Below are 26,930 nucleotides of genomic sequence, written 5' to 3' on the forward strand. Positions count from 1 at the left end.
CGCCGGAAAACGACTAATTCGACCATGGTCGAGTTCGCCGGAAAACGACTAAGTCGACCATGGTCGAGTTCGCTAGAAAACAACTAAGTCGACCATGGTCGAGTTCGCCAGAAAACGACTAATTCGACCATGGTCGAGTTCGCGGGAAAAAGACTAATTCGACCATGGTCGAGTTCGCTAGAAAACGACTAATTCGACCATGGTCGAGTTCGCCGGAAAACGACTAATTCGACCATGGTCGAGTTCGCGGGAAAAAGACTAATTCGACCATGGTCGAGTTCGCTAGAAAACGACTAATTCGACCATGGTCGAGTTCGCCGGAAAACGACTAATTCGACCATGGTCGAGTTCGCGGGAAAACAACTAAGTCGACCATGGTCGAGTTCGCCGAAAAACGACTAATTCGACAATGGTCGAGTTCGCCGGAAAACGACTAATTCGACCATGGTCGAGTTCGCCAGGAAACGAGTAAGTCGACCATGGTCGAGTTCGCTAAAAAACGACTAAGTATGGTCGAGTTCGCCGAAAAACGACCAATTCAATCATGGTCGAGTTCGCCGGAAAACGACTAATTCGACCATGGTCGAGTTCGCCGGAAAACGACTAATTCGACCATGGTCGAGTTCGCCGGAAAACGACTAATTCGACCATGGTCGAGTTCGCCGGAAAACGACTAATTCGACAATGGTCGAGTTCGCCGGAAAACGACTAATTCAACCATGGTCGAGTTCGCCAGGAAGCGAGTAAGTCGACCATGGTCGAGTTCGCTAAAAAACGACTAAGTATGGTCGAGTTCGCCGAAAAACGACCAATTCAACCATGGTCGAGTTCGCCGGAAAACGACTAATTCGACCATGGTCGAGTTCGCCGGAAAACGACTAATTCGAACATGGTCGAGTTCGCCGGAAAACGACTACTTCGACCATGGTCGAGTTCGCCAGAAAACGACCAAGTCGACCATGGTCGAGTTCGCCGAAAAACGACTAATTCGACCATGGTCGAGTTCGCCGGAAAACGACTAATTCGACCATGGTCGAGTTCGCCGAAAAAGGACTAATTCAACCATGGTCGAGTTCGCCGGAAAACGACTAATTCGACCATGGTCGAGTTCGCCAGGAAACGAGTAAGTCGACCATGAGTTCGCTAAAAAACGACTAAGTATGGTCGAGTTCGCCGAAAAACGACCAATTCAACCATGGTCGAGTTCGCCGGAAAGCGACTAATTCGACCATGGTCGAGTTCGCCGGAAAACGACTAATTCGACCATGGTCGAGTTCGCCGGAAAACGACTAAGTCGACCATGGTCGAGTTCGCTAGAAGTTCGCCGGAAAACGACTAATTCGACCATGGTCGAGTTCGCGGGAAAAAGACTAATTCGACCATGGTCGAGTTCGCTAGAAAACGACTAATTCGACCATGGTCGAGTTCGCCGGAAAACGACTAATTCGACCATGGTCGAGTTCGCGGGAAAAAGACTAATTCGACCATGGTCGAGTTCGCCGGAAAACGACTAATTCGACAATGGTCGAATTCGCCGGAAAACGACTAATTCGACCATGGTCGAGTTCGCCAGAAAACAACTAAGTCGACCATGGTCGAGTTCGCCGAAAAACGACTAATTCAACCATGGTCGAGTTCGCCGGAAAACGACTAATTCGACCATGGTCGAGTTCGCCAGGAAACGAGTAAGTCGACCATGGTCGAGTTCGCTAAAAAACGACTAAGTATGGTCGAGTTCGCCGAAAAACGACCAATTCAACCATGGTCGAGTTCGCCGGAAAACGACTAATTCGACCATTCGCCGGAAAACGACTAATTCGACCATGGTCGAGTTCGCCGGAAAACGACTAATTCGACAATGGTCGAGTTCGCCGGAAAACGACTAATTCCACCATGGTCGAGTTCGCCGGAAAACGACTAATTCGACCATGGTCGAATTCGCCGGAAAACGACTAATTCGACCATGGTCGAGTTAGCCGGAAAATGACTAATTCGACCATGGTCGAGTTCGCCGGAAAACGACTAATTCGACCATGGTCGTATTCGCCTGAAAACGACTAATTCGACCATAGTCTCGATTTTCTCTCTTAAATTGTAAAGATTTTGGATTTGCACACATAAGTCCTAACAGCGAAATAGCCAATAAAACTTAACCATTTTAGACCATATGACTTGACCATTTCAAGAGCATACAGGTCTATTGTGTTTACAAAAGCGTGATTGTTAGCCAATCAGAATGGACTATTCGATGTTAACAATACACAAACGTATATCACCCATGTCAAAATAGGTCGGCATGTTTTCACGTTAGGATATTACGAAATCACTGTACTTTCATGAAACCACGAAATGTTAGCGTTCGATTCGATTCGATTAGTCAGGATTCAAAGAACTGATTAATTTAGAAACCTCGAAAAGTCGACAAGTATTGAACATTATGCTTATTGCGCAATCAAAACTACAGGGTGTCTCAAAAAAAGGAAAACTATTGAAATCACTCATTGTTAAAATTTGCCGTGTTTACGAATTTTAGCCCGTGGAGATTTAATGCAACTTTTAAAATGCTAAATACGAAAAATTTGAAATTGTGATTATGACTAAATTTTAATTAGCCTTGTTATTGCTTCGATCGAAAGAAAATGGTAAAGCTGACCGCAGAACAACGAGTGTTTATTGTGATATTATCCCAACAGAGTGCTTAGGCATTCAAACTCAAAAGCACGTAACCAAAACTCGTCCTGTTATTGGTTGGCAACCCTGCACCGTGGCTGAATGACGCTGACCTTGGCAATTTGTTGCTGCGATCGCATCTTCCGGCGAGTTTGCGACTTTATTCCGTGCATATTCAAGTAGGACTCGACACGTTGTCGGCGCGGGTGCTTTAGAGTGCATGGTGTGCGCTGAGCTCTATGATTCCTTAAGCCGGATTTTGCTTCAACAAAAAGTGAAGCGAAAAGATGACGGTTTTTTACGTTTGCTGGCACCACAGGAGTGAAAACAGGTTGAAAACAGAGAATTAAAAAAATTATCGAGGATCCATATAGTTCGTGCATGCATGCCATTTGTTACGTGCTTATCTTGTTCAAAAATTTTCAAGTATTTCTTCCTCGCAAATTGCAACTAAACCAGTAATCGACACACGCGATGCTACAACTACTGACCACTCTACTGCATCTCATCACGATCTTATCTCGCCCATTATGAATTTGGCTCAGACATCATGAGATAAAACAATCAGAAATAGTTGAAGTGCATTAGAGCATCGGAAATGAAAAGCGATTTTCAAATTTTATCCACTCTCAAGCCATTAAGGAGGTCTCCCGATGTTATCACAACGACCTGAATCACCTGATAGACTCCGTACGAATGAGCAGCGACAAAATAAATATCTCTAATGTAATTAAAAAGAAAGCGTGCTGCGTTTCATTCCATCATTCACATGAAATAACTTAGGACAGTTTAAAATGCAAAGCGTCATGTATAATACTATTGACTGATCGTGACAATTGTTGGTGCTTCTATAATGCGCGAAACGGACTGAGAGAGATCGGATTGGAAAAATTGATTGGATCATGCGAGTGCGCAATTGGGATATTAAGTTGAAGCAGGGCTTTACGCTTGATAAGAATTCCGCAAGACATGGCTATGTCGAAGGTTGGACCATTAATACATACTCATCCCCCTTCTAGAGGGAGCCTTATCTCTGATACTGACGCCATTAAATTGATAAAAACATTCTCTTGAAAGTAGATAACGTTCACACAGCGATAGTTTAACAGGCTGCACTGGCTGGCAATCCTCAGCTTGAAAAAATCAATTCAACTTTACCTCTCTCGCCATTAGGCGGAAAACAAACTCGGACTGACAAATCATATATGTGTAAGAGCATCTTGAAGATCTTCCATGAATTACATTTCTTTAAAGACAAAGTACAATGCGATCTTGGAACAAAGTGTTTCAGATTACGAGTCTAGAAGTCGCCCCCCCCCCCTCCTCTCTGCCTATTATGCATAATGTTTTTTAAGAATTGTTTCTGTGCGTATATGTTTGGTAGTGTACCTTCCCGGGGTAAATTTTTTAAACTGCACTTTCAGTATTTATTTATAAGTGTAGTGGGGAGAGGAAGGAAGGGGGTGTACCCTGTTATATAACAAGGTAATGTCTCAGCCATTTCGTCTGGCTCCCCACTTAAAATAATTCGACCAAGCAGGGTCCATCCTCGAACATAGCACGTATTTGTTTACCCAGGTTCAAGAGGTTAATGTTAGTTAGAATAATGAAATTAAATCTCTGCATCCAGATTACTGCATGTATGGCTATGTTCACAAAACGTAGCTGAAAGAAAACTCTTTTCTTTCGCTCGTTTGGAGACAAACAACAATCGTTTGACGTAGAATGGATTCTGGTGGCTGTTTATCGTGATTTCGGGTACCTGGAAACTCTTGCGTCCGTAAATGCGTAAGCCACCGTGATAAGCTAAAATCTCAACCTGTCCCGTCGTCTTACTGTCGTTCACATTAAGTCTATTGGTAAAGTTCATGATTGTGTGAATAAGCATCGTTTTATCGATAGCACCGTTGACGAGCCGAATTCTTCGTCTCCTGATGCCAATGTAACCATAAGCAGTTACCATGGAGAGAAGTTCATGTCGACGCGATTATTTTGTATGTAAAACTATTTATGTACCTGCAATTAATATGGCTGAACAATATACGATCTAATTCCAAAATAAGTTCTTGTTCAAAATTAACTTCGAACTCAGGTCTTCCCTAATACAAATGTTGAATACTTTTTGCCAATCAAACCTAGGTATTTTTCATGCTCTCCTTTTAATTTTTTGAACCATTTTATCAGCTGTAATTGCTCTCGTCTATAATCAACAAGCATTTTAAATATTTAATCCAAAAGCTGAATATTTCAGTCGATTCTCTGGGTAACCTTCATCATTTCATAAACGACTCGAACAAGTTCTTCTTAAAAACTGGCTGGCATTGTCGTGGCTATATTTGTGTGTAAAATGGTGTAATTGTTTAGCGGGAAAAATGCATTCTTTACTGAGCTATTTGTGAGACCAGGAGCAATAGACTAGCTGTAGTGATACTATAGGGAAAGGCCAATTGAGGATTCGTTTTCACTTGCAATTTTTGGCTGCGAACTAGCGATTTAGTTATGAATTAATCTAATTTTAAACTACAGCTTCAGAGCCATGCTTGTGGCACATGACACGGGTTTGTGTACGCTCCTGTACTATTCCGGAAAGCATTATAAGACTTTATAACGTACGTGCTGAGATGCATTTGTTATAGAGATCAGCCTTGGCCTTTTAAGTGAGGTTTAAATAAACACATCGTTATAACGCGATGTATCAAGTAATTGTCAAAGAAGTACTCGAAATATTTAATAACTTTTGTGTGCATATATACTGAGGTGGGCGGGTAGGGGGCGATTATACCTGAGAGATGTCTGCTTCGAAAAATGGCATCATAATCAATCAATTGTATGGTTTCCATCAGTGCTAAAGCATTCACTACTAGATTAGATTTCCCGTTCGTGTTGGGCCAGCTTTAACTGCTGAGAGTTGAGACTTTAAATAAAGATGACTTGGTAGTACTTGAGCAATTATGCTTGCTGAGGAGGGGAGAGTCAACCTCGTAAATCGTAATGAGGTAATATATAACACAACACTCTGAAGCATCACTTTTATTCAAGGACTAAACATGCAAGAGTAAAGCTGTTGATGAGGCAAATTAAAACACAGATTTTAGCTTTAAATTGTATGTTGTTTTCACTCATCGTTGAAACACTTGGTAATCAAGCATCATTTTTAATAGCGGAAAAAAGCGCTGTAAAAAGTAGAACTGGAATTCAGCAAGAATTTAATTGAAATTTAGCAAATGCGCGTTCCGTGTAACTCTAGCTCAGCTGATATAATTTTTGTGATTATTATCTATATGAGGAATTCGGAAAAACAACTTTGGCGGTAGTCAAGACATGTCGTCACGTTTTCCAAATGGCATTTGTAATAACACAACGTAGCCAAAATATCTGAGGTGGCCATCATGTTACCATTGTTTGCATGCAATTCAGTCCTTTCGAGTACAAACTGCGGTTGAGTGTTCCGTGGCAAATTGAGGACGAAGCTTTGCGATTATTCAGTCTTTAAAACAGGTAACTGAAGAAAAGGTCTTGGGCACTTCTTGGTGTAGTATTTTATAAAGTATTCTTGTTGATCGTGTGGTAAGAATTTGTACAAAAAGTTCGGTCTGAAGCTCATTCAAATATATCTCAGCTTCGCTCATTAGCTTATACTTGGTAAGTCCGTTTATTGAAGTGTTGGTTTGCTCATTTTTTTAATGTCAATTGAAACTTCTTGTAACAATTGTGAGTGCTAAACGCGTATTCATCTTCCCAAATGTAATTTAATTTAGACATTTAAGACTGACAAAATTTTAATACTGGCTGTATTGGAATGATCGCTTCTCAGTCGGCAGTTTTGCCAGTTACGATACCGAGAACCCCTGTACTACTTTCAACCGTGTAGAGCTGTATCTATAACTTGTTAGATTAGCAATAGTATAGGGCTGGGGGTTGTTAGTGCGCGGCCCTTACCTCTGATAGTTTGAGAAAGGATTGAAGGCACAGGTTTGGTCAGTCTATAGAGGAATCCTCGTCGATGTATCTGATTAACTCTGAAATTCTGTGGTTTTTATCTGCGTTTGAACGCTGTAGAAATTGGGCGACTAGAATTCTATAGTATAGGGGTGCAAATCACTTGCTTATAGTGCGAGGCGTCCTCATTAATTGCGAGTTCAAGATTGATCAAATCTACGGCAGATCGACATTGTTCTGAAGTAGTACTCGAGTAACTTAGTACCGCAATTCAAAAAGATGGCTGAGTTTGAGAAGAGAACGTTTAAATGACATTCAGGACTCAAATTTAGCTTTTAAATGTTTAGAACAGGAAATACAACAGACAGTCCCTCCACAGGGATAAAAATTATAGTCTATTTGTGCCTGGTGGTTGGTGAACGAAGTCAGAGATGCGTCTGACACTAAGAAGAATTGAAATTTTAGTAATAGCGGCTGGGTTTATCGCTAGCATCTGTTATATCCCCGTCGTATATTTGAGGCATCTTAAACTAACATGCAGTAAACGGACGGCGTGGCTTTTATTATCTTTCAAGCAAATCGCTCGCCGTTTCATATTGTTTGTTGATTTCATCATCTTTTTCATTGAATCTTTTCCCCACGCCGAAACCAGATCCTCCAGGCCAGCTGAATCATCTGAAAATAAATAGATTGAGATCAAAATTCTAAAACGTTTTCCGGTTCACTTCAAGACCTCGGGTATTGTCTTCGTTGACCTTCGCGACGTGTAAATGAAGCGAATTCAACTCCTGATTACTTACTTGACTCAAATGGCTAATTCCTCGGCCGACCCTGTGGGAAAAGACTAAGATTATACATGTTACGCTTGCCGTTTAACTGTGGAACTTGGTTTTCGTGGTGTGATTTCAAATTCTACTGCAATATCCCGCCGCTACAGCCCACGTTTATCTTTAAACCTCCAGTTATGCTGTGCTTCCCGAAAGATAACCGGAAAGTTTGTTCAGGGTTTAGAAAACTCAGAGATAAGACTGAAAGCGGAATTTTTAAACTGCCCATTTGATCCATATCAATGCAATTCATGATTCCATTTGAATCAATAGAACTCAGATCGCATGATAACTTCCTACGTAAGTTCACTGTTGGCTGTCATTTTAAAAGTTACATATTTTCCACGCGCATATAGGAAGACGTTTAAATTCATAAAGAATACAAAGTACACGGAAAGGCTTATCTTTGTATAAATATCTTTGTGTTTTAGCCATCTTTTATCGAGGAAAAACCACGCTGAACAAGGAGTCTACCGTTGTAAACCAGGAGCTTCGAGATTGCAAGGATGTTCTCAAAAAGCGTTATTCACGTCGAGGTTCTGTCTCTGGAGTTATGCCAGAAGACTGAGGAATGGGCGGAAAGCGTACGGGAAAGATTTGGGACTATTGCGGGCGCGAAAAACGACGACCACGATCATTTAGCACAAGAAGGTCGGGACATTATTGACTGTGGGATACGATTAATGCAGGTAAGAAGGGATCTTTGTCTTTTTCGTATCTCGTTGTAAGTTATTAGTTCACGCGGGTGATTTTTGCTGCGTTTTCAGATGCGATTTCCTTTTCTGGATCGATTTGATGGAGTGAATAAGTTACAATGTTTAAACAAGCGCACTTAAACACAGGACATTCATAACTATTCGCTCAATTGCATTATTTTGTCAAAAGAAGATAATGGCAGTGAAAACTGCTAGCATGAATTGGCGGTAAGTTTGGTTGTAGTTTGATTCAAGTCGGGCCGTGGCTGACCGATGAACGAGTACAGTTGGCACTTGGCAGCTCTTGATATGCTAATATACAATCAAATCACGTAATCTAATCGTTGAATTCTCTACACGCGATAAAAGGAATAATACTGATGGGTAAATCCTGTCAAATCTTAAGAATTGACACGGAGATGGAGATGAGGGGTGCTGTATTAGATGTGCCATTAAGGCCACATTCCAAAGGTTAGCCTTTAGCCTGTAGCCTTTAGCACAGAGTCAGGCAGTCGACGAACATTTTGAAGTGGTGCAAACGGCTCGCATGCCAGCCATTGCAGGAAATCACGTGGAAACGATTTGGATATGCTGCCGAAAATATATCGATTGCTCCAGGCAAGTGCTTTACGGGAGCGGAATTGAAAGAGGTCACTACGTGTTTTGATAAAATCTTAAGAATATCTGCAGAACGCGAACGATTCTCTCGAGAATGCCAAGGTGATGTCTACAGTTTCGATCCATCGACTGATTTATCAGCGCACTTGTCTTCCACATGCCAAGAATTTTACGAACGACATTCTTCCTGTGTGGTTGAAGACGTTCGTAATTGAAGATAAAACTTGCCTGACCATCCAGTTTCGAGTTTCTGCGATGGGTGATTAAGAGGAATCTTCACAGGTCAACGGTGCTCATCGAATCATCCTTTTGTGTAGGAATTTGACGAAATCACTTTATTATTCCCGTGCAAGAAAGCTTGCCCCCAAGTTAAGTGCAATCTTGATCCAAGGGTACAACTGAATATCCTATTAACTCGAGTCTTGTACTAATAAGATATTTAGATACTAGCCTTAGGGATTTCGTAATGATTGGGGAATGCTTGCGTGATGATTGCGTCACACATGACGACAAGGTGCGTCACCCCCCCCCCTGCTCCCAATACTGAAATTTCGTCTTTGTCATAGTCAGATAAATGAGATAATGGACACCCAACAAGCTAGCCTAGAATAGCTTGTTTATACAGCCCTGTGGTTCCTACCTAATGCGTGGACATAACACACGATTCATCCTGTTACATCACCACAGCGAATAACGTGTCACGTGGCTTCTAGCTCGTTCCCAGGCTGTGGAGATTGAGCTTCACCCAAAAGATTTCCCGAGGAGCGAGCTTTGTTTTGAGCAAACCTTGTTTTGTGCTCTGGCTTTGTAGACAACGCATACGGGTTGGTTTTTAAAATAGGAGAGAAATGTGAGTCTTAAGCTCCTTCGACAACGCAAGCTAGAAGCTGTCTCTTACACCTCACGCGAGACAGTTTTAGCCGTCTTGTTTCTTACTTACAGTGTTATTATTGTCACCCAATTAAATTAATTAAGTGGAAAAACCGAGGTGTCAGTGGTTTTTTAAATCGTATAAAACGCAGATCTGGATTAGAACACCCGCATGGCAAGCTCACCAAACACCCCACCCGTATAACTGGTGCATATTCTGCATACCATCAAATATTATGTCACCCTTTGCTTCCGTCTTCACCAAATGTTGTCACACAAAACATCCAACCAACATAGTGCGACCCCGATGACGCAAACCCGCCAAAAAGTCCTTTCTCGTTGTTTAAATTTTGGGCAAAGGAATTCAATTTGTTCCCTTTGCATTCTGTAAATTGATTGCCTAATTTTCATTGCATTTATATAACTAACTGCAACTGTTGATCCACTTTCATGACTAAAAATTAATTCCCAGCAGATTATTGATATTAGCTCGGCTTAAGTGAAATATCCCACAGCGGTGTTTTTCCTGTGCACGTTTCGTATTTCGACAAGTAACCACATAATCTATATTTTTATCTAAACACGCGCCGGGTATTTGAAACTCGCCAAAACGAGTAAGATATTTTTGTTTGCTTAAGTGGGGAAAGTTTTGAATTCCTGAGCAGGTAAACTATGGAATTGTTTGCTTATCAAACATGGCAGGAGGTTATGATATTAACACGCCATTAACCATTACTGACAGCCAGATCCTGATGCCTTGTTTGATATATTTTAATTTCGACGTTCAACAAAGACGTGCCTTCTCTCTTCCATAGTGCGTGGAACAGAGCCCATCCAGTGTGGATCGTATCGTTGCCGAGCTCAAAGGCGTTTCATCGAAGGAAAAGAGTGAAAAACCTGGTAAGTTGAGCAGAGATCCAACTGTGTTTATAAAAACATACAGTTTGTTTTGTTTTGTTTTGTTGTTTTAAACATGCTAGGGTTTTTAATCCCTTTGCTTCGAGCTCCCTGTGCGGGCCTGGGTATATCTAAACGTCGCTTTAACGTGTTTTCTTTTTGCTTGTAAAGAAACCGCGTAGAAAACGACTGCAAACTCATTTAACTTCACTTAATGTTAATTGTTCGTGGCGTTGTGCATTCGTGATAAAACTAAGCTCATGACAGGGTCTGTAGATCGTTACAGGCTAGGGCAATCAAAGCTAACGGCTTATATGTAAAGGCTAAACGCCTTATTACGCTTTCCAAACGGTCAAGTCTTAGGCGTACACTCGTCGCGAATTTGAAATTCCACATGCATTTCGTTAGTGTAAATGTGTGAATTGGTGCTAGGTCGTCGACGCCGCAATTGGGAAATAGTTTGTTTATTTTAGGGATTTTAGACTTGTATTGAAATACTTAAACAAACCAAAGAACATGCTGGAAAATGGCCGCGGGTGATTCGCAAATTTTCACTTGAGTTTAATCATGTTGAAAGTTATTATAATCTCTTAACCCCGTTGCTCCGAGACAAAATTTTCTCGCTAGATTACCTGCGGCTCGCTGACTTCTCGCGGGAACTCCGTCCGTTTCCGCCATCCGAGCGCTTTCCACGCAGCGCGCGATCTCGCTTTGTCGGCTAGATGAATTATGGTTGAATTGATCATGGACAGCGAAAACCGGACGTTCGGATGTGTCACGAAACTCTGGTGCCAAATGCCAATGATAGAGTATATATTCTTTGCGACCAGACATTCTCCGTTACATTAAGGAAATTGATATGGTCTACTCGCTTGGATGGCGGTTTACCGTTTAAAAAGTACGAAACGATGCAGGTTTAATAGTCGAAGAAGAAAACAATCCTTCAAAATTCAAGATGTGATTTAGAAACTAAGAGATTGCTTGTAGCCTTGCCAATGTCAATTTTCTACGTCCAAAGTCATCGTCAGACTCACTGAAACATGATACTTTACATACGGCAGATGTACACAAAGTACATGTGGCGAGGAAAAAAATTATTGAAGAAATGTACCTGCAAATTGTGTGAAAGTTAAAAAGCGTTGAAGTAAACAACGTCGAAAACACGAGAGTTTTCAGGCGAGCTGTGCACACAACGGCTTCAAACACCCAGAGGGTAAATTTGAAGGGAGCGTTGCAGTGGTTGCATTTCTTTTGAATTTTCAGTGAGACGTGAGCTAGTTCAGGCGTGTCTGAAGAGGCGTACACGTATTACTTGAACTCTTAGGAGTGAGGTTTTTCACAATGAATGAAAAGTACTTATTGCATATTCGATATGATCTAATACATAGAATTCACGCGAAGCTTACATAATGCAGTGTTTCGTCAACATTACTAAAGGGATCATGGTCTGAACTTCAAGAGTCGGCAAAAGATTAGATTGGGTAGGTGAGAAAAATGGGCGATATTTTTAAATTCCTGAAATCCATCAATTTCCTGGGTATTTTTTGACATTTTTACACGGAGTTGTTGCCCGGTGTTCCAATTAAACATCAAAACGACCGTCCCGAGGTTTTAGTGTAATCGTGTTAGCTTAGAAATCCAACATTTTTTGTTGAATGAATCTACTTTGACAGAAGATTTTTGAAATTCTTCAACTTCTAAAGAGACCAGAACGCTGTCGCTGGTGATGCAAATTAGATTTTAAACCCATGCCACGTCAATGCATTCAGATCCACCCACATGTATGTTTTACTCTTTCAAATTCGTTTGATCATTTCACTCGTCACCTGGTAAGGTGCTGTCGGTCAGAGGCACTGTATCCATTAGCTGGTAATGCGCCTAAAAGCACCAATTTTACTTCGTCTATTCATAGTCAATTTCCTTTTAAGTATATTGAAAAATACATTCGTCAAATGTTCCTTCCCAAGTTTACAGAACAATCACGTTTCGAGATGTTGCATGATTTATCTGTTCCATAGTGATATCGAGGTAGCTTTAAAAGACCTGGGTCAACAGACAACCACGGTTATATAATAAAATACAACTATACAACTATTATATACTTATATCAGGCACGTAACTGCTATCTTGAATGCATGCCTCTACTGAAATCTACCTTTGCTCTTGTGGACTGAATGTCAAAAGGAGTTTACGTTTCTAGTTGTTGGTGGGAAAGAAAAAATATTCCCTATTTGATTTTTTTATCATCAATATAGTTCCTTATTCTTCCTAAATTTTACAGTGAATAACTAATAAGGTTCACTCAACATGGCTGCCGAAAGTCTCATCATACTGGTTTTATAACCGTCTCTAAATAATAATACGAAAATTTAAAACTGTATTTCACATGGTGAATGGGGAAAAATGTTTCCTTTATAGCAAATACTCAAGTTAAAAACCTAAAGATCATAAATATTATACCAGGATAAAATCAGTCCACTCAATCTAATATATTAATTTAACATATTTCAATGAAAACAACGTATCGCTTGTCTAGAAACCGAGTTTTGACTCAAGCTTCAGTTTCTAACAAGTATAAATCAATACAACTCAAACGCGTATCTCATAGTAACAGACTTGTTCAGTCTATGTGCGATAAAATCTTGTCAGTTTTGCCTTCTTCGGAATATAGTCTTTCAAAGGATTGCTAATGGTTTACCGGCTAATGTATTTGTGTGTCCAAAGTTAAAGTAGAGACTAGAGAACATTCAAAACATTGTTCATGTTTTCATTGAAAAATTGCTTTCGCAAATAGCGGAAAATGTAGCTACATACAAAAAACCACGGAAAAAGAGCGGCTTGATTCGGGTTTGAAATTTTCTTGGAAGTGTTGAGCATGCTTAATTGGGGGCAGGAACCGCAAACGTAATGGACAGACGTTGGATAGTCACGGGCTTGACGTAACCTAATCGTTTGCTGTTGTGATCAGTTAGTTCGAAGATTATATCCCACCAATATATGATAATTTAAGTTTAAGAAAATATTGATCTACTCTCCATGCAAACCATAAAAAATTTTTAAAGACTTTTTTTAAAATATTGGTCAATACGCGGTGGAATATTAAATGAAAGGGTTCCATTGTAAAAATTCCAAAATATTTTTTAAATGTTCATTATATCTTAAAAAATGATCTTTTGGTTCCTCGGAGGCGGATGGCCGGAGTTATTAGCCTCTTTAATTTATATTTCCGAACTAATACTATCGCACAATGCTGGTGTTCTACACAAAGTAGCCTCCTTTGAACCGACTCAGACATCTTGACTCTTCAGTCACTATGTTAATAAGGCAATCGATAGATTAATATTACAGCCACAAGATCCTACGCGCGATACGAATTTCTTTGTGATTACCCAGGCAACAAATTGATTTATTTGAAGTCCTGTTTCAAGTTGCCGCCAATTGTGATAATGAATCGTTGCAACGTGAGCGTGTTTTAAGATAATTAAAGTGTAGCACATTACTCCCGGAAGGAAAAGATACACAAAGGTATCAACAAGGCTTTAGCTAACCCGAGTTGAGTGCCTAGGTAAACACCTTTCGATAAATATTTCATAAAACTAAGTTCCTTACAACTCTCGGGTTGTTTATGCTGTAAGAATTCTCAAAAAAGTCCACTCTTTTAATCCTTCTTGACTTAACCGCTTTCGACATGTTTTCTTTATTTGGTTTGAATCGTTTTGCCGTTCCTATGTACAATGTGTATAATACAGCACCTCACCGGGCGGTCTTGCGTTTCGCGTTTAATAGAATTGGACGGGTGGCATTGATTAAGTTCCCCTGACCGCATTCGATTGACGAGAACGATGATTTTAATATGCATTGTTATTGTCACTCACGAGTGAACTGGAGTGCTTCCCGAAATGGACGTGCGACCGCAACGATGTCTCTGGCACTCGTAGAAAGCAAATGATCATTTTGAAGACGTGTAAATAATGGCCGTACGACACAGTTTTGTGTGAAGTCTTTCTGATACACACACTGACGCAACGCCTCCGAAGTTAAACTTGGAACCTGATACACAATGAACGTCTTCCATGAACCACGTACTGGTAAATAATAACTTTGTATATCACATAATTGTTGTGATTTTGTATCAGAACGCAATCGGTGTTTTTTCTTGCACTAAGTTCTATTGTATTACTTGATTGGTTTAATGGTAGTATAAAGACGTACAAGGTAGAAATCTGCACTACGAGTTCACGATATTTGATTCGTGCTTGATTGATGTACGGTTGTGAAGTAAGCCAGATCGTATAGGGTGATGAAAAATGCTAGCCGAATCCTGAATTTGCTGTGTCTATTGATTATTTATGCCATGTGAAGTTCCTTTGTGATTTTCTCACGACGAAAGGCGTAAAACAACGTTGAAATCGATTTAGTTTGATATTCATATCTTGTGTAATTTGCACTAGAAGTGACTACAGGGGAAAGAAACATGGTGGTCGTTTCTTTGACTACCGATTTTCGTTCCTATACCTGACCATGTTTGGTGTTAAACTACCTCGACCTTTGCTTTGCACGTTCTAGTTCACTAAACTACCATAAACAACAAGGTCAAAACGATTGTGACTTCATTGGGAGGAGTCTGCGTGCTACAAATTTGCTTTGATGTCATAAATTGTGATAGTTTCACTTGATTTCATTCGCCGTTTATTTCATTCTGTTCTAAAGAACAGAAACGATTAACCGTTTGGCTTCAAATATATTCATCGCAGCTGCGGAACACAACTGCGCTAGTGAATATACTCGAAAGCGCGTGGCCAAAGGCTCAGTGTGATATTTACATTTCGAAACGAGAGCCCTTAAACTCGACAACACGATGCGAAATCTCCCCGATGTGTGTATGCCACAAGTTTTGTTGTTAATTGAAATGGCCTCGTATCATTGGAGGAGTTGAATTAAATTTCCTACCCATGGAGCATATGGTTTTATTTAAAGCGGATCTTTAGGTAACATGCTTGTTGTAGAATTCCATCGTTTCCTTTGAGCAGAAAAGACCCAATATTTAATGTCATTTTTAACTTAGTTCGAGTACCAACTCTTCAGCTACACTCGTCCATGTTGTTTGATCCGCGCCGCTACGACGGAAGTCTCGATAAATCCAGTTTCAGCGAGGATTAGTTTCAACTCAGAATTAGGAGGAAATAGATTATCGGATTCGCAGTTCGAGCAGAGCAATATTTAAAACAAAGTATTTGGAGTTTGCCAAACATACTGTTCGAAGACGAAAGTCACGAAACGACATTTGATTCCGCATTTAAAAAGCAATAGATTATAGATCCAACCGTATTATTCCAATCATATTAGCCTTTGACCTTTCTGATACTCCAGGAATACATGTTCAGTTGGAATTGTGAGTATATCGAGGAATAGAATTCTTCATTAAATTTCATTTTGTTCTTCTGTTTCAGAGTCGGAAGAGCCGTCGACCCCAAAGACGCATCCAGCTTCGTCCGACCGCGAAGACACAAACAACGACATCCTAACACCAACAGCATTTCCAAGCGTGTTCTCCGGTAAGTTTAGCTTTAAATAAAAAAAATGGTGTGCTTGAAGTTACTATAGACATTCTTAGCATCTGTCTTTGTGCTTTACGATCTTACCAGATATCCTGAGAATGCTCCACTTGTATTTCTGCTAAATGTCGTTGTTTTGTTCAAACTGAAATTGATTCTTAAGCTTCATTCATTCTTTGATATATTCCAATATGGACGATATCTTTTTATTAGTCAATTCGTATATAGCTGCACTTAAGGGGCCTATTGGCTAGCTTGCTAAAGCTATAAGCCTATAAAGCTTTCGTTCTTTCTCATTTCGTTAGTTCATATGTTCAGGTAATGAATACATTCAGTACTTTAAGCTGGATTGATCTTATATACGCGACTGGATTGCTTTATCTTATTGAATTATAACAGAAAAGTACTTTGGCAAAAGCCCAAAGGATATCACTTTCGACTCTTATTAACACATCTTATAAACCCTACTGTTTGGGCAAAAAATATAGACACGGGATACTTGGAGTAAAATATGGTAGTATATAATATATATAACTGCCTTTCACGGAAACAATTCAGCATTATATCACAAATGCCTTTGTTAGGTTAACTGTTTACAATTTCCCGCGTACATGCATTAGTACATTTTGTACCAATCCGAAAGGATATATATAACGAAATGTTTCCTTAATATATTGACGTTAAATATGGCGCCTTCATTGTGCTTAAATTTATTTAAAGAAGAATTCATTCAGCGTCCAAGCATGTGCAAAGCGGGAGATGTTTGACGATACAATGGAAGCGTTCAAAGGGCTTGACGTGAGACAAAACTTGGTTTGTGTGGTCGTGTAAATTGTGCATTGTTTGGTACCAAAACGCAGGAAGAGCTGAGGGATTGTGTGTCGATTTTACGGAAAATCTTGCTGTTTTTCAATACAATTTCATCCGGTTTCCCGGTTCTTTGTGACCTCAAAAAGCAGAGAGATACAGAAAATCAACACATTTCGGTAATTAAATGCTCATAAAAAAGTAATATCCGGCCCAGATACTTGGAGGCTTTTACAAGATTATCTTTCAAGTAAAAGAAATAAATGCACATTGTCATGCAGTATCCATGCAAAACAACAGTTAAGGCGCGGAAATTCCCACCGAAAATGAACGTGGTTCGTGAAAATCAATTCTCAAAGCAATTTGTGGCTTTCAACTTAATTGAATTTGCATTAATGGCATATGATGTTAGAGCAATTTAAGCAAATGTAGGTGATAAAGATTATGCAGTGATTTTAATGCCAGCATGTTTGTTAAGAAAATACTGCCTGTGACATTTGCTGCACCTTTTAACTCGAAATGGGTCGGCGCGATATTTATAGCGTGTATTCGTCTAAGCCATCGACTTACTTTTTTCCCTCTCTACAACTATTCCGGGATTATATAGTTTAGGATTATGTACAATTCTCTGATGCTCTTCTATACTTAAAAGAAAAAAAGCTTGAGTGAGGCTAAATCTAAAATCCCTTCCTGAAGGCATTTTTTACAATTCTTGCGTCTGTTGAAAGATATGGTCATAATTCATAAAACTATTCTCAGCGCAGGATTCAAGGGCAGTAGATCTCGTCTTTGCTCGGAAACCCAGCAAACAGATTCTCTAAAAGCCAACTATACACAAATGGCACTTCCATCGCCATTAAAAGGGCGATGGAAAGTATACATGCAATACTGCATGCACGATCGTTTTCTGGAAGGCCAAAATAGCATTTGTGAAACATAATTATAATCTATTAATCTATTTTAGCTTCAATTTGTGCGCACTTAAGTCATTCTTTTATTTAAATTACATTCTTTGATCTGAGAGCCAGGTTATTCAAGGCTACGCAAACGCTGTCCACGGATTATTCTGTTTTAATCCGTTCATAAATTGGATCGGGACGATCGTTTGAGAACTTCACTTTTACAAAACGAAGCTATATTTCTCGTCCAGAACGATTGTTTAATCGATCCAGTTTGGTGATATAAGTATTCAACTTTAAAATAAACAAGCCAGCCTTCAAAGGTTTGTATATAGAACACTTTTGGTGAACATGTTATGTGTACACTTTGTAGTTTCTATATACTTATAGTTATGCCATCAATTTAATTTGTGTTTTGGCGTACACCGTAATAGGAGGGTATGTTGGCTGGAAGAAGTGAGGGTCACATTCGTCAGACTTAAGGGAGATGTGGTATAAATAATATACTGATATTAAAATGCTCGTATATTAAACGTGACAAGAAGGGGATTTCGAATTCGTTTGATTTTAGCGCCATTTTTCTCAGTTTAATTTCAATTTAACAGCTGAATGCTCAAAGTAAACAAATCAATACTTGCCCCTTTTCATTAAATTTATTTCAGTGTAGAACAAAGTATTTTGGGAATATGTTATGGCTATTTACCGAGTCGGTCATCTTTGTATTTTGTACGGTGTTTTATGTTAGTTCTTGGCTTTTAGTTTCATGCTGTTTAACAAAGACACAATATACTTTGAAGCGACCTTGCCCTTGGCTTAGCTGTGACCTGTTCACATGTTGTCGCTAAAAAACACAACACAATGTCAGTTGAATGTAAATATGTATTAGTCGCCACAAAGGGTACAGTACGTTAGTTACTTTCCAAAACCACATGTCGTAGTTGGCAAAAGTACAATTTGGGTAGAATGATAATCATATAGACACGAGCTTGTAGTATTGTTTATAAGTCAATATATAATTTGGCGGTTGGTTGAGAATATACTTTAGGCCCTTTAACAATGGTATAAATGAAGCCAGCTGGGTTTCCTATGTCCGTCCATGCTGATACCATGCTGTGAATTGTTAAACGGGAGTCTTGTACAGGTAGCCGTAATTACAGGGCGGTAGATTTGCATCCAATAAAAGTGAACAAAGTCTCTATGTGACATATGGAATGATAAATATATAGATAAGGTCTATTATGAAGCATCGCCCAGAAGCTGAATTGGGTTCAATATCACACTGTTCCAATGTCCAGATAATTTACTGCAAGAGAGTTATATATTTTTAATAGCTCGCAATTAATACTATATTCTCGGGGGCTTAATGTAAACAGAGTACTCATAAGTAATTATATGTTAGTATTAAGTTACTCTGATAAACACTCTGCCGATATTCCGGCTATAGCTATATGACTTCATTTTTTAATACAAAAATACCAAGTCACATAAAAGTATTATCAAAATGGGTGAATACTGAATGAAAGTTGTAACTTTGAAAAGATGAAATATGCCGAACTCTTTTTGAAGTCTCTCTTTTATAGTGAACGACATTGCACATTTGTACACTTATTTTACCGCCATAACATATGTTACGACATCGTCGACATGCAAGTTTTAATGTTTGAATTCGTTTCAAATGCGGAACTCTTTGTCTTGTAAGTATTTTCGTATTCGCATCGTTTTGTAAAACAAACGCTGAATAAATTGGCGCAGATTAATTTGGCATTTGTTTATCCAGCGTTCGAGCAATGGCAACACTTTGTTTGTAGAAAAAACGTCCGGCGGTCATCGTGTTCAAACAACTTCATCAAATATTCCCACAAAAATCACTCGGCAAATAAACGGAAGGGCTTTGATGAAGCTAAAAATATATCATGCAAAGCTTTGTTTTGAACGATGGCGCAATGATCGGGGAGACGTTTGAGTACTCTGCGTATAAGGTATTCAGAAATTCAGCTGTGTTTTTGTTCATTTCACCAGCATTCTTTGAAATTTCAAGTCAAGCCTTTTGAAATTTTGTTCTGCAGGCTATTTTTAACTCCAGTTCCCCCTCCCTTTCCATGCATGGGTCGTATCGTTTACCACTTATAATTCTCATCCGTGTAACAAAAGTCTTGCGGAAAACGTTTAGCTTGGCTAAGCCATACAATGGATCCATGTATTGTGATACTATATTGGCGCTTATTAACACCTTCGTCTTAGATGGGGTTAAAAATATCACTACACTCCACACCCTCGAAGGGCATTTCACTACGCACATTGAACGAATGTACAAAGTTTAAAGATTTTCATCAATGTTTTCGTCACAGCATTCTTTATAACACTAGCCAGTTTAACCTCGTGAAATCGGTCAAATCGCACCAGCCAGGCTGCCATATTTGACCTCAATTTACTCTCGAAAGTAATACGTCTGACAAACGCTTATACGGAAAGGGTTTATAGCTTGGCAAATCCACAATGGATTCACGTATTGTATATACAAGGCGCTTATTAACACCTTCTTACAGGCAGCTCAATTGCGGACGACCATAAAATGTGAGTTGGTGCACGAATTTCCCTCACGGGATCTGAAAGTCCTTGTCACATATAAATATACCTATAATCTTCCGTTTTCAGATAGTGGTATCGATGTGACTGAGGAAAATAAGAACGAGAACCACTTGTCCACGATGAATGGTCTCACGGCGGGGCACAAGAATTACGAGCCGTTAGAAAGCATCAATGCATTACGGGATACGTTACGTCATTTGAAACAGACTACGGACAAAGCTGTGGTACGCTTTCTCGTTCGCTCTCGCGATGTGTTGCGAGAAGAAGTGAAAAGTCAAAGTGAGTTGGTTTATATACGTTATTCTATATTCGGAGTTAGAAATAGCATTTGTACATTGATTTCATTAGCTTTTTGATCATATTTATCAAGCAAAATACTGCCATTAATTAGGAAGAAAAATAAGTCGCGACTATCGCTAAGACTGCGAAAATTATGACCGGTTAAAAGTGGTGCTTGAGTTAAGACGCGACTTAATGCATTTTAATAATTCATACGAGTTTGTTTGCTTGTTTGTATATGGTAGTATTCGAGGGCATTTTTTAACTACTCCAAAATCCGTAAACAATAGTATGTTATATTTCATCAATTCTGATCAATAATATCATTGCATGGAACAACACCCAACTCAAGTGCTAATAAACATTCTCGGAATACAATATTGTTTTATCTTGTCGATAAGATTTTGTTGACAAGATTGCTCCAACGTTGCCTTGCCTAAACTCTAAGATATTGTTCACTATTCCGGTAACTTGTTCTATTTTTGTCCGCATGTAAGCTGACCTGCATTTAGAATTGTCACGAATTATTTCCTATTTTTGTGTTCCTCTTTGGCAACATTTGACCTGCTGACGAAGTACATCATGAGAACCTAATTTGAGGATAACTGACATGACAAGATTGTGAAAGTTTAGTTCATGACTTTCTTTTTAAAACCAGTGCTGGTAACCTTAGATAGAAATGTTGTCTACACGTATGTGTCCATTGTCAAAGAGAGAAGGACAATAGAATCCCATTTGAAAATAAGAACTGACGAGAGATTTTCTCCGGTTGACTTTCGACGCATTCTCAAAACAATCAGTTTTTTCAGAGTTCATTTAATACTTTGTAAAATTCCAGCCAAAAATTAAACGTAGGTGAAGACATAAATTTATATGAGCCTCATGTGAGACTCTTGTGACATTATATGATGTAATAGGATCGGAATTAAACAACGTTTTAGCATTTTTCGAATGATACATCTTCGAGTGGTCTTGTGTCGAGAGGTCCAATATTCATTTTTACTTGCTTTTTGCAATCACTTGAGACCATGGCGTCATTCATGATGTAATTTTCCTTTTTTGGTAACTGACATTTTTAGAAAGTAACGCCTCTGTATTTTTAAGAACGGCAAACACATTCCTGGTTCATTCAACAAGTGAAATTGTAGTCTTCTCTTTTCATTATCGTTGACCAAACTGCACTTTGCGCCTCAATTTGCATTTATCAAAGTGCGAAATTGTATATAATTTGGTCATTATACATCAAAAGCCTGGTGGTAGATGCAATGAATCTAAGTGAAAATTGTTGTTATTAATATGAACGTTCCTTAGTCAGCTGGAGATAACCCGGTGCTACAAAACTCCGGGTGAAATTCACCAATTAATTTACCAGTCGTTCAAAACGCCTTCCTGTTTATCTGTAAATATAACCTACAACCACTGTAATTACGTCATTTGTAACGCGGCAAAGCGGTAGAATTGTAAATCAGGGGATTCTTTTGAGACTTGAGTATTGTTTCATCGTTTGAGAGGCGAAACTTGCTGCATGATCGCGAATTGATATGCAATGACGAAGTGCATTTCGAAATACGGTAATTTATAATTAAAGACGTTTCTTTATCATACTGAGAATGGGTGTAATAATTACGTGATTATACATTCCCGCCGTTAGACCAATAGTTGGCGATGCGCTCAAGTTATTCTTTAGCCGTAAACAGAAAGTTTGGACCAAGCTTCTACCAATGAACGTGGTAGATTTAAGCATTAATTCAAGGTGTATCCCAAATCTCTTTCACTTTCTTTTACACACATAAACATTGCTTTCTTTCTCTTTGTATTGTAGATGATATTGACCGTGATGAGAAGCTCTTGGGTCTAATATCAGATCTGCTACGCAACAAACACGAAACGGAAAAGCAACTTAAAGAGCTGTCATGTACAAACGACGATAAAAATCCGTTGTCTGAGCTAGAAAAATCACTGTGCTATGTTCTGGTCGACAAGGCGCTATTGAATTGTTTGCTGGTGTTAGACAAGGCACTCATGGAAGGAAAACTAACCGACTGCGAGCTGAACGTACAATGCGGCACAACGCCGTCAGGACCAAGGCTTGTATCGGAGTTTTCGCAAGCCTTGAACGATAAGAGGCAATTTTTGGAGCTGAACGAAGAGTTGAAGCGAAAGGACGCGCTCGTGCATAAGATGAGAACCCAAATCCGCGAGCTCTCAAGCGAGAAATTGAGACTGGAAGGCGAGAATAAAAGTCTCGTAGAAAAAAGCCGTTTGTGGCAACTCAAAAGCGAAGATGAAGAAATGAGAAACTCCGTTATCGACAGCGATAGGCAACGCTTAAAGGAGAAGGTTTTATTCCTCGAGGAAAGCATGAAAGGTTTACAGTCTTCCACGGAGCATTTGAGACAGCAATTGCAGACGTTGGAGCAAGAAGACGATGCTTCTAGACAGGAAAATAAACTTCTGAAAGAAAAACTTCACTGTTATTCAGAGAAAGCAAAGCAAGACGGAGACAGAAGCCGGGAAACTGGCGGTGAAAATCCAAGCTCGTCAACAACCGGAGGCAAACTTTACGATCCAAATCTCACGACGGACAAAATGGACTCGTTGTTAAACGAAAATTTGAAATTACGCAACAGGATCGAGACACTGGAAGCTGGCGATTGTGAATTACGAGAGAAGCTGACGAGTTTGACGCGTGCGCATAAGGAAGGGATCCGACGGAAGAACGACGAATTGCAAGTACTCGAGGAGCAAAATAGGACACTTCAGGACGACCTAGATACGCGCTTGACGGAAATCGTTTTACTAAAAGCTCAAGTTGTAGAAATGCAGAAAACGGGTTGTTCTAAGCACGAAACTCATGCAGTCGCCAACCAGAATGGAATCGCTGAGAATTTGTCATCTTTCAACGGGATTTTGGCCGACAGAGAGCTGCAACAGATTCAGGAGTTGTCACATCGAGCGAAGACGTCCGAGCATCGTCTCGAAGAGTATACGGCACTTCTCGAAGACCTGACGAAGAGGAAGCAAATTTTAGTGAATAAACTGGAAATGGTCGGCGCTGTGACTGTGATAAAGAACGAGTGCGATGTTCCCGATGGCTATACGGAAGCTATCGATGGTCTGTTACGATCCCAGAGCTCTCTCATCGAGAAAGGTAATGTCGCTGTGGGATCGTTATATTGATAAGGTTTTTGTAATCGGTGTTTTAATTTAAGTGTTGCTTCGAGGGGGTTGAATAAATATTGTGTTGTATTCATTGGGATCCGATTAAAGTGAGCTTTCTTTAGTCGGTTAGATCGTCACAAAACATCGCTAAAAACGATGGGAAAACGTAATGTTGCCTCATTTTCCTCTTGATTTTGAACAGGATTTCCGATTTTTAACATACTCACAATCTATTTCATTTTATGGCTCTAGGTACGAGATTTGACTAAAAAGCCATTTCCCAATGCCTTAATAAATAATATGACAACACAAATTCAAATTAAACTCTCAAAGCTAAATGGAGATATTTCCTTCTTTCGTCGTGGAAAATGTTGAACCTTGATAGTTATAGTAATATATCTTAAAAATAATAGTTTATGTCTCCTGTGTGTTTAAAAAAACCCAATAACCAGCCGCCGGACAATTTAAAAAAGTAAAATAAAAAACAAATTCCGAATAAACAGGACATCTTGAGAGCCAAAATATGAATCAAACAAGACACAGGTTGAGGTTGTCTGATTTATATTTTGATTCTCATGCAAGATGTCCTGTTTTTTCGGAATTTGTTTTTTACTTTATTCTGTGTGTTTGCAGCATATCTTTGTTCCTTCAAACAATCCCAGAATACACCGTGATCTGTATCAGTAAAGAGTTTTTGCTCTGATTTTACTTTTCTTCTTTTTTTTTTCTTTACAATCAGTAATCGTATTTTTTTGCTTTATTTATAGGAGTTTTATCGATTCTCAGCGAGAGGGAAGAGAAAGAAAACCAACGCCGATCACTTGAGGAAGAGAACAGGCGTCTGCGATTCACTGCAGAAGCTCTCGAGACCGAGAACCTTCTGCTGCAAGTTCAAGTGAGTGATCTCACACAGACCGTTGAAGAACTGGAGGATGATCTCATTTATACGAAGTGCGGTGGGAAGCCAGGGAAGGGAAAACGTCCAGGGACACCCGGCAACAGTTCGGGACACCGGGTGACATTTGATGTTGAGACGGACAAAAAAGAGGATGAGAAGTTGGAGTGTTTGATTCAGAACGCGAAACAGCGTTGCGTAAATTTGGAGAAGCAAGTTCGCAGCAACACGAGTCTGCTGAAGTCAACTCAACACAAAAATGAGAATTTGATAAAAGACTACGAGGAACTACGGCGGGAAAATTGCAATCTGAGACAATACTTGGACGAAGGTCAGAGAACCAACAAGATTTTGCATATCAAGATTGCTGAACTAGAGGAACGCTTGCAAGCAGTTGACGATAATAAAAGCTTGGATGAAATGGAAAAGCAGAGCTTGCTAGATCGATTGAAGATCTTTGAAGGCCAAATTAAGTTCCTTAAAGTCGAGAAAGAAGCTATGAGATCTCGTATGAACAGTTTGCAATACGATTCAAACAGCTTAGATAGCAAACCACGGTCGCCTTATTCGAAATTCTTCCTCCTGGAAGAAACTCCCAACGAAATTCCTCCAAAAGAGAGTGGTCTGGTCGATGAGATTGAACGGTTGAAAAACAAGTCGAAAAAGCAATCAGCCAGAAGTCGAATCTTGCAAAGCGAGATGTTCGAATTTCTGGACGATATAAGGTGTTTGGAAAGCGAATTAGGTTCGGTCGTGGATGGGTTTTGTCCGTCGGACCTTGGGGCAGCCCCTCAGAATGGTGTGAAAGAGGAACAGGGTGTCATGCCCCTGGAGCGTGGTTCCCCCACCCTTTCGAGAAACACCTGGGGGTTCGAAGCAAGTTTATGCCAACAAAACGGTATGGCGCCAGTTATGGTGGAAATTGTAGAACTTTTGAAGTCAACAGTCCATCGTCTGCAACGGATTTCCAGAAGTTCGTCTTCCGCTTCGTCGGAGGGTGTCGATTGCTTGGACGGAAGACGGGACTCGAACAACAGACGCGGCGATATCACGAAACAACTTTCTGATAATATCGCACAATTGCGCAAAGAGAAGCAGGTCCTGCAAAGAGAGGTTCTGGCTTTGAAAGCCATCTCGGAAAGCACCCTTGAACTTCAGTCTGCGGAGGATGTACGCAAAGCGAACGAGAGAAACCGCACTTGGGACTTACGGAAACAAGTCTTGAACTCTGTACAACGGAACTCGGAACTGGAAGGAGAGATTCTGGACTATTTGACGAAGAAATGGGCTCTCGAATCAGAGCTTGAGGAGCTGAAAGAACGCATCTTAAATCTGAAAGACGAAAGGAATATCTTGCTCTCGTTAGGCGACGGCGAGCGCTCGCCATGTCTCGGACAAACCTGGGGAAAGTCGTATGAGAAGGGCATGAGGAATTTTTGTTTCGTGAAAAGTGGTGGAAGTGGGTTTGAGGTTCACGACGTGTTACGAATTGAACCCGATCTTGACAACGAGGATGTTTTCAGTTGGTGAGTAGAAATAGCTCATGGCAAATACTTAACAAACTCAATAGCGCATGACCTGATAGTTTTGTTGGTTTTAACAATCATTCGTTTCCATATGGTCGTGGCTGTCGTGCTAAGTCGTAGTCGCCGATGAAAAATACTCCGAGCATATTTCTCTATCAGTTTTTACAAATCAGTCTTCTTACTGATTTCAGAGACTTGATATTGACACTGAATTACATCGGCGAGACGGTGACCTTGCGACAGCAACGATAAAATGGAACCGGACTCAATGAATGGCAATTCTCACGGAACAAAAATAAACTTTATTTACATGTCTACACGAATACCCAACTATGCATGATACACGTACGGTACACTCAAGAACACTTTGTTCGAGAGAAACTTAAAACACAGGCAAGTTAGTTGTTCGTCCCATGATCTAACCTGGCAGTCTAAGATCTAGATTGGCAGTCTAAGATCTAGATAAGTAGTCTAAGATCTAGATAAGCAGTCTAAGATCTAGATAAGCAGTCTAAGATCTAGATTGGCAGTCTAAGATCTAGATTGGCAGTCTAAGATCTAGATAAGCAGTCTAAGATCTAAATTGGCGGTTTCAAACGTCGTGCACCTCGCGTTCCACACGCAGTAACAGCAATAGATGAGACGACTCAGCCGATTATCTATTGCTACATGTCGTTGCGTTCATGCAGCAAGTGAGATGTT

General features: G+C 39.8%; 1 protein-coding gene across 8 annotated transcripts in view; it reads left to right on the forward strand.

The window, feature by feature from the left end:
- The window catches only part of LOC114515991 (intracellular protein transport protein USO1-like), a 35,220-nt gene that overhangs the window by 6,949 nt on the left and 1,341 nt on the right, over positions 1 to 26,930 (forward strand). Inside the window, exons 1-7 of one of the 8 annotated variants that reach the window (XM_028535326.1) lie at positions 4,451 to 4,664; positions 7,868 to 8,125; positions 10,435 to 10,519; positions 15,967 to 16,071; positions 20,433 to 20,645; positions 22,468 to 23,796; positions 24,575 to 26,228. In XM_028535326.1, coding sequence (XP_028391127.1) covers positions 7,943 to 8,125; positions 10,435 to 10,519; positions 15,967 to 16,071; positions 20,433 to 20,645; positions 22,468 to 23,796; positions 24,575 to 26,228 — 3,569 coding nt within the window. In that variant the 5' untranslated portion in view covers positions 4,451 to 4,664; positions 7,868 to 7,942. Of the gene's footprint in view, positions 1 to 4,450; positions 4,665 to 5,647; positions 5,667 to 6,034; positions 6,169 to 6,212; positions 6,313 to 7,717; positions 7,737 to 7,867; positions 8,126 to 10,434; positions 10,520 to 14,317; positions 14,605 to 15,456; positions 15,505 to 15,966; positions 16,072 to 20,432; positions 20,646 to 22,467; positions 23,797 to 24,574; positions 26,229 to 26,930 lie in introns of those variants that run through there. The other 7 variants (XM_028535328.1, XM_028535325.1, XM_028535327.1 and 4 more) reach the window with 7 other exon arrangements.

The sequence above is a fragment of the Dendronephthya gigantea genome, unplaced genomic scaffold, assembly GCF_004324835.1.
Source record: "Dendronephthya gigantea isolate DGI-Jeju-01 unplaced genomic scaffold, DenGig_1.0 000005F, whole genome shotgun sequence".
Lineage (NCBI taxonomy): Eukaryota > Metazoa > Cnidaria > Anthozoa > Malacalcyonacea > Nephtheidae > Dendronephthya > Dendronephthya gigantea.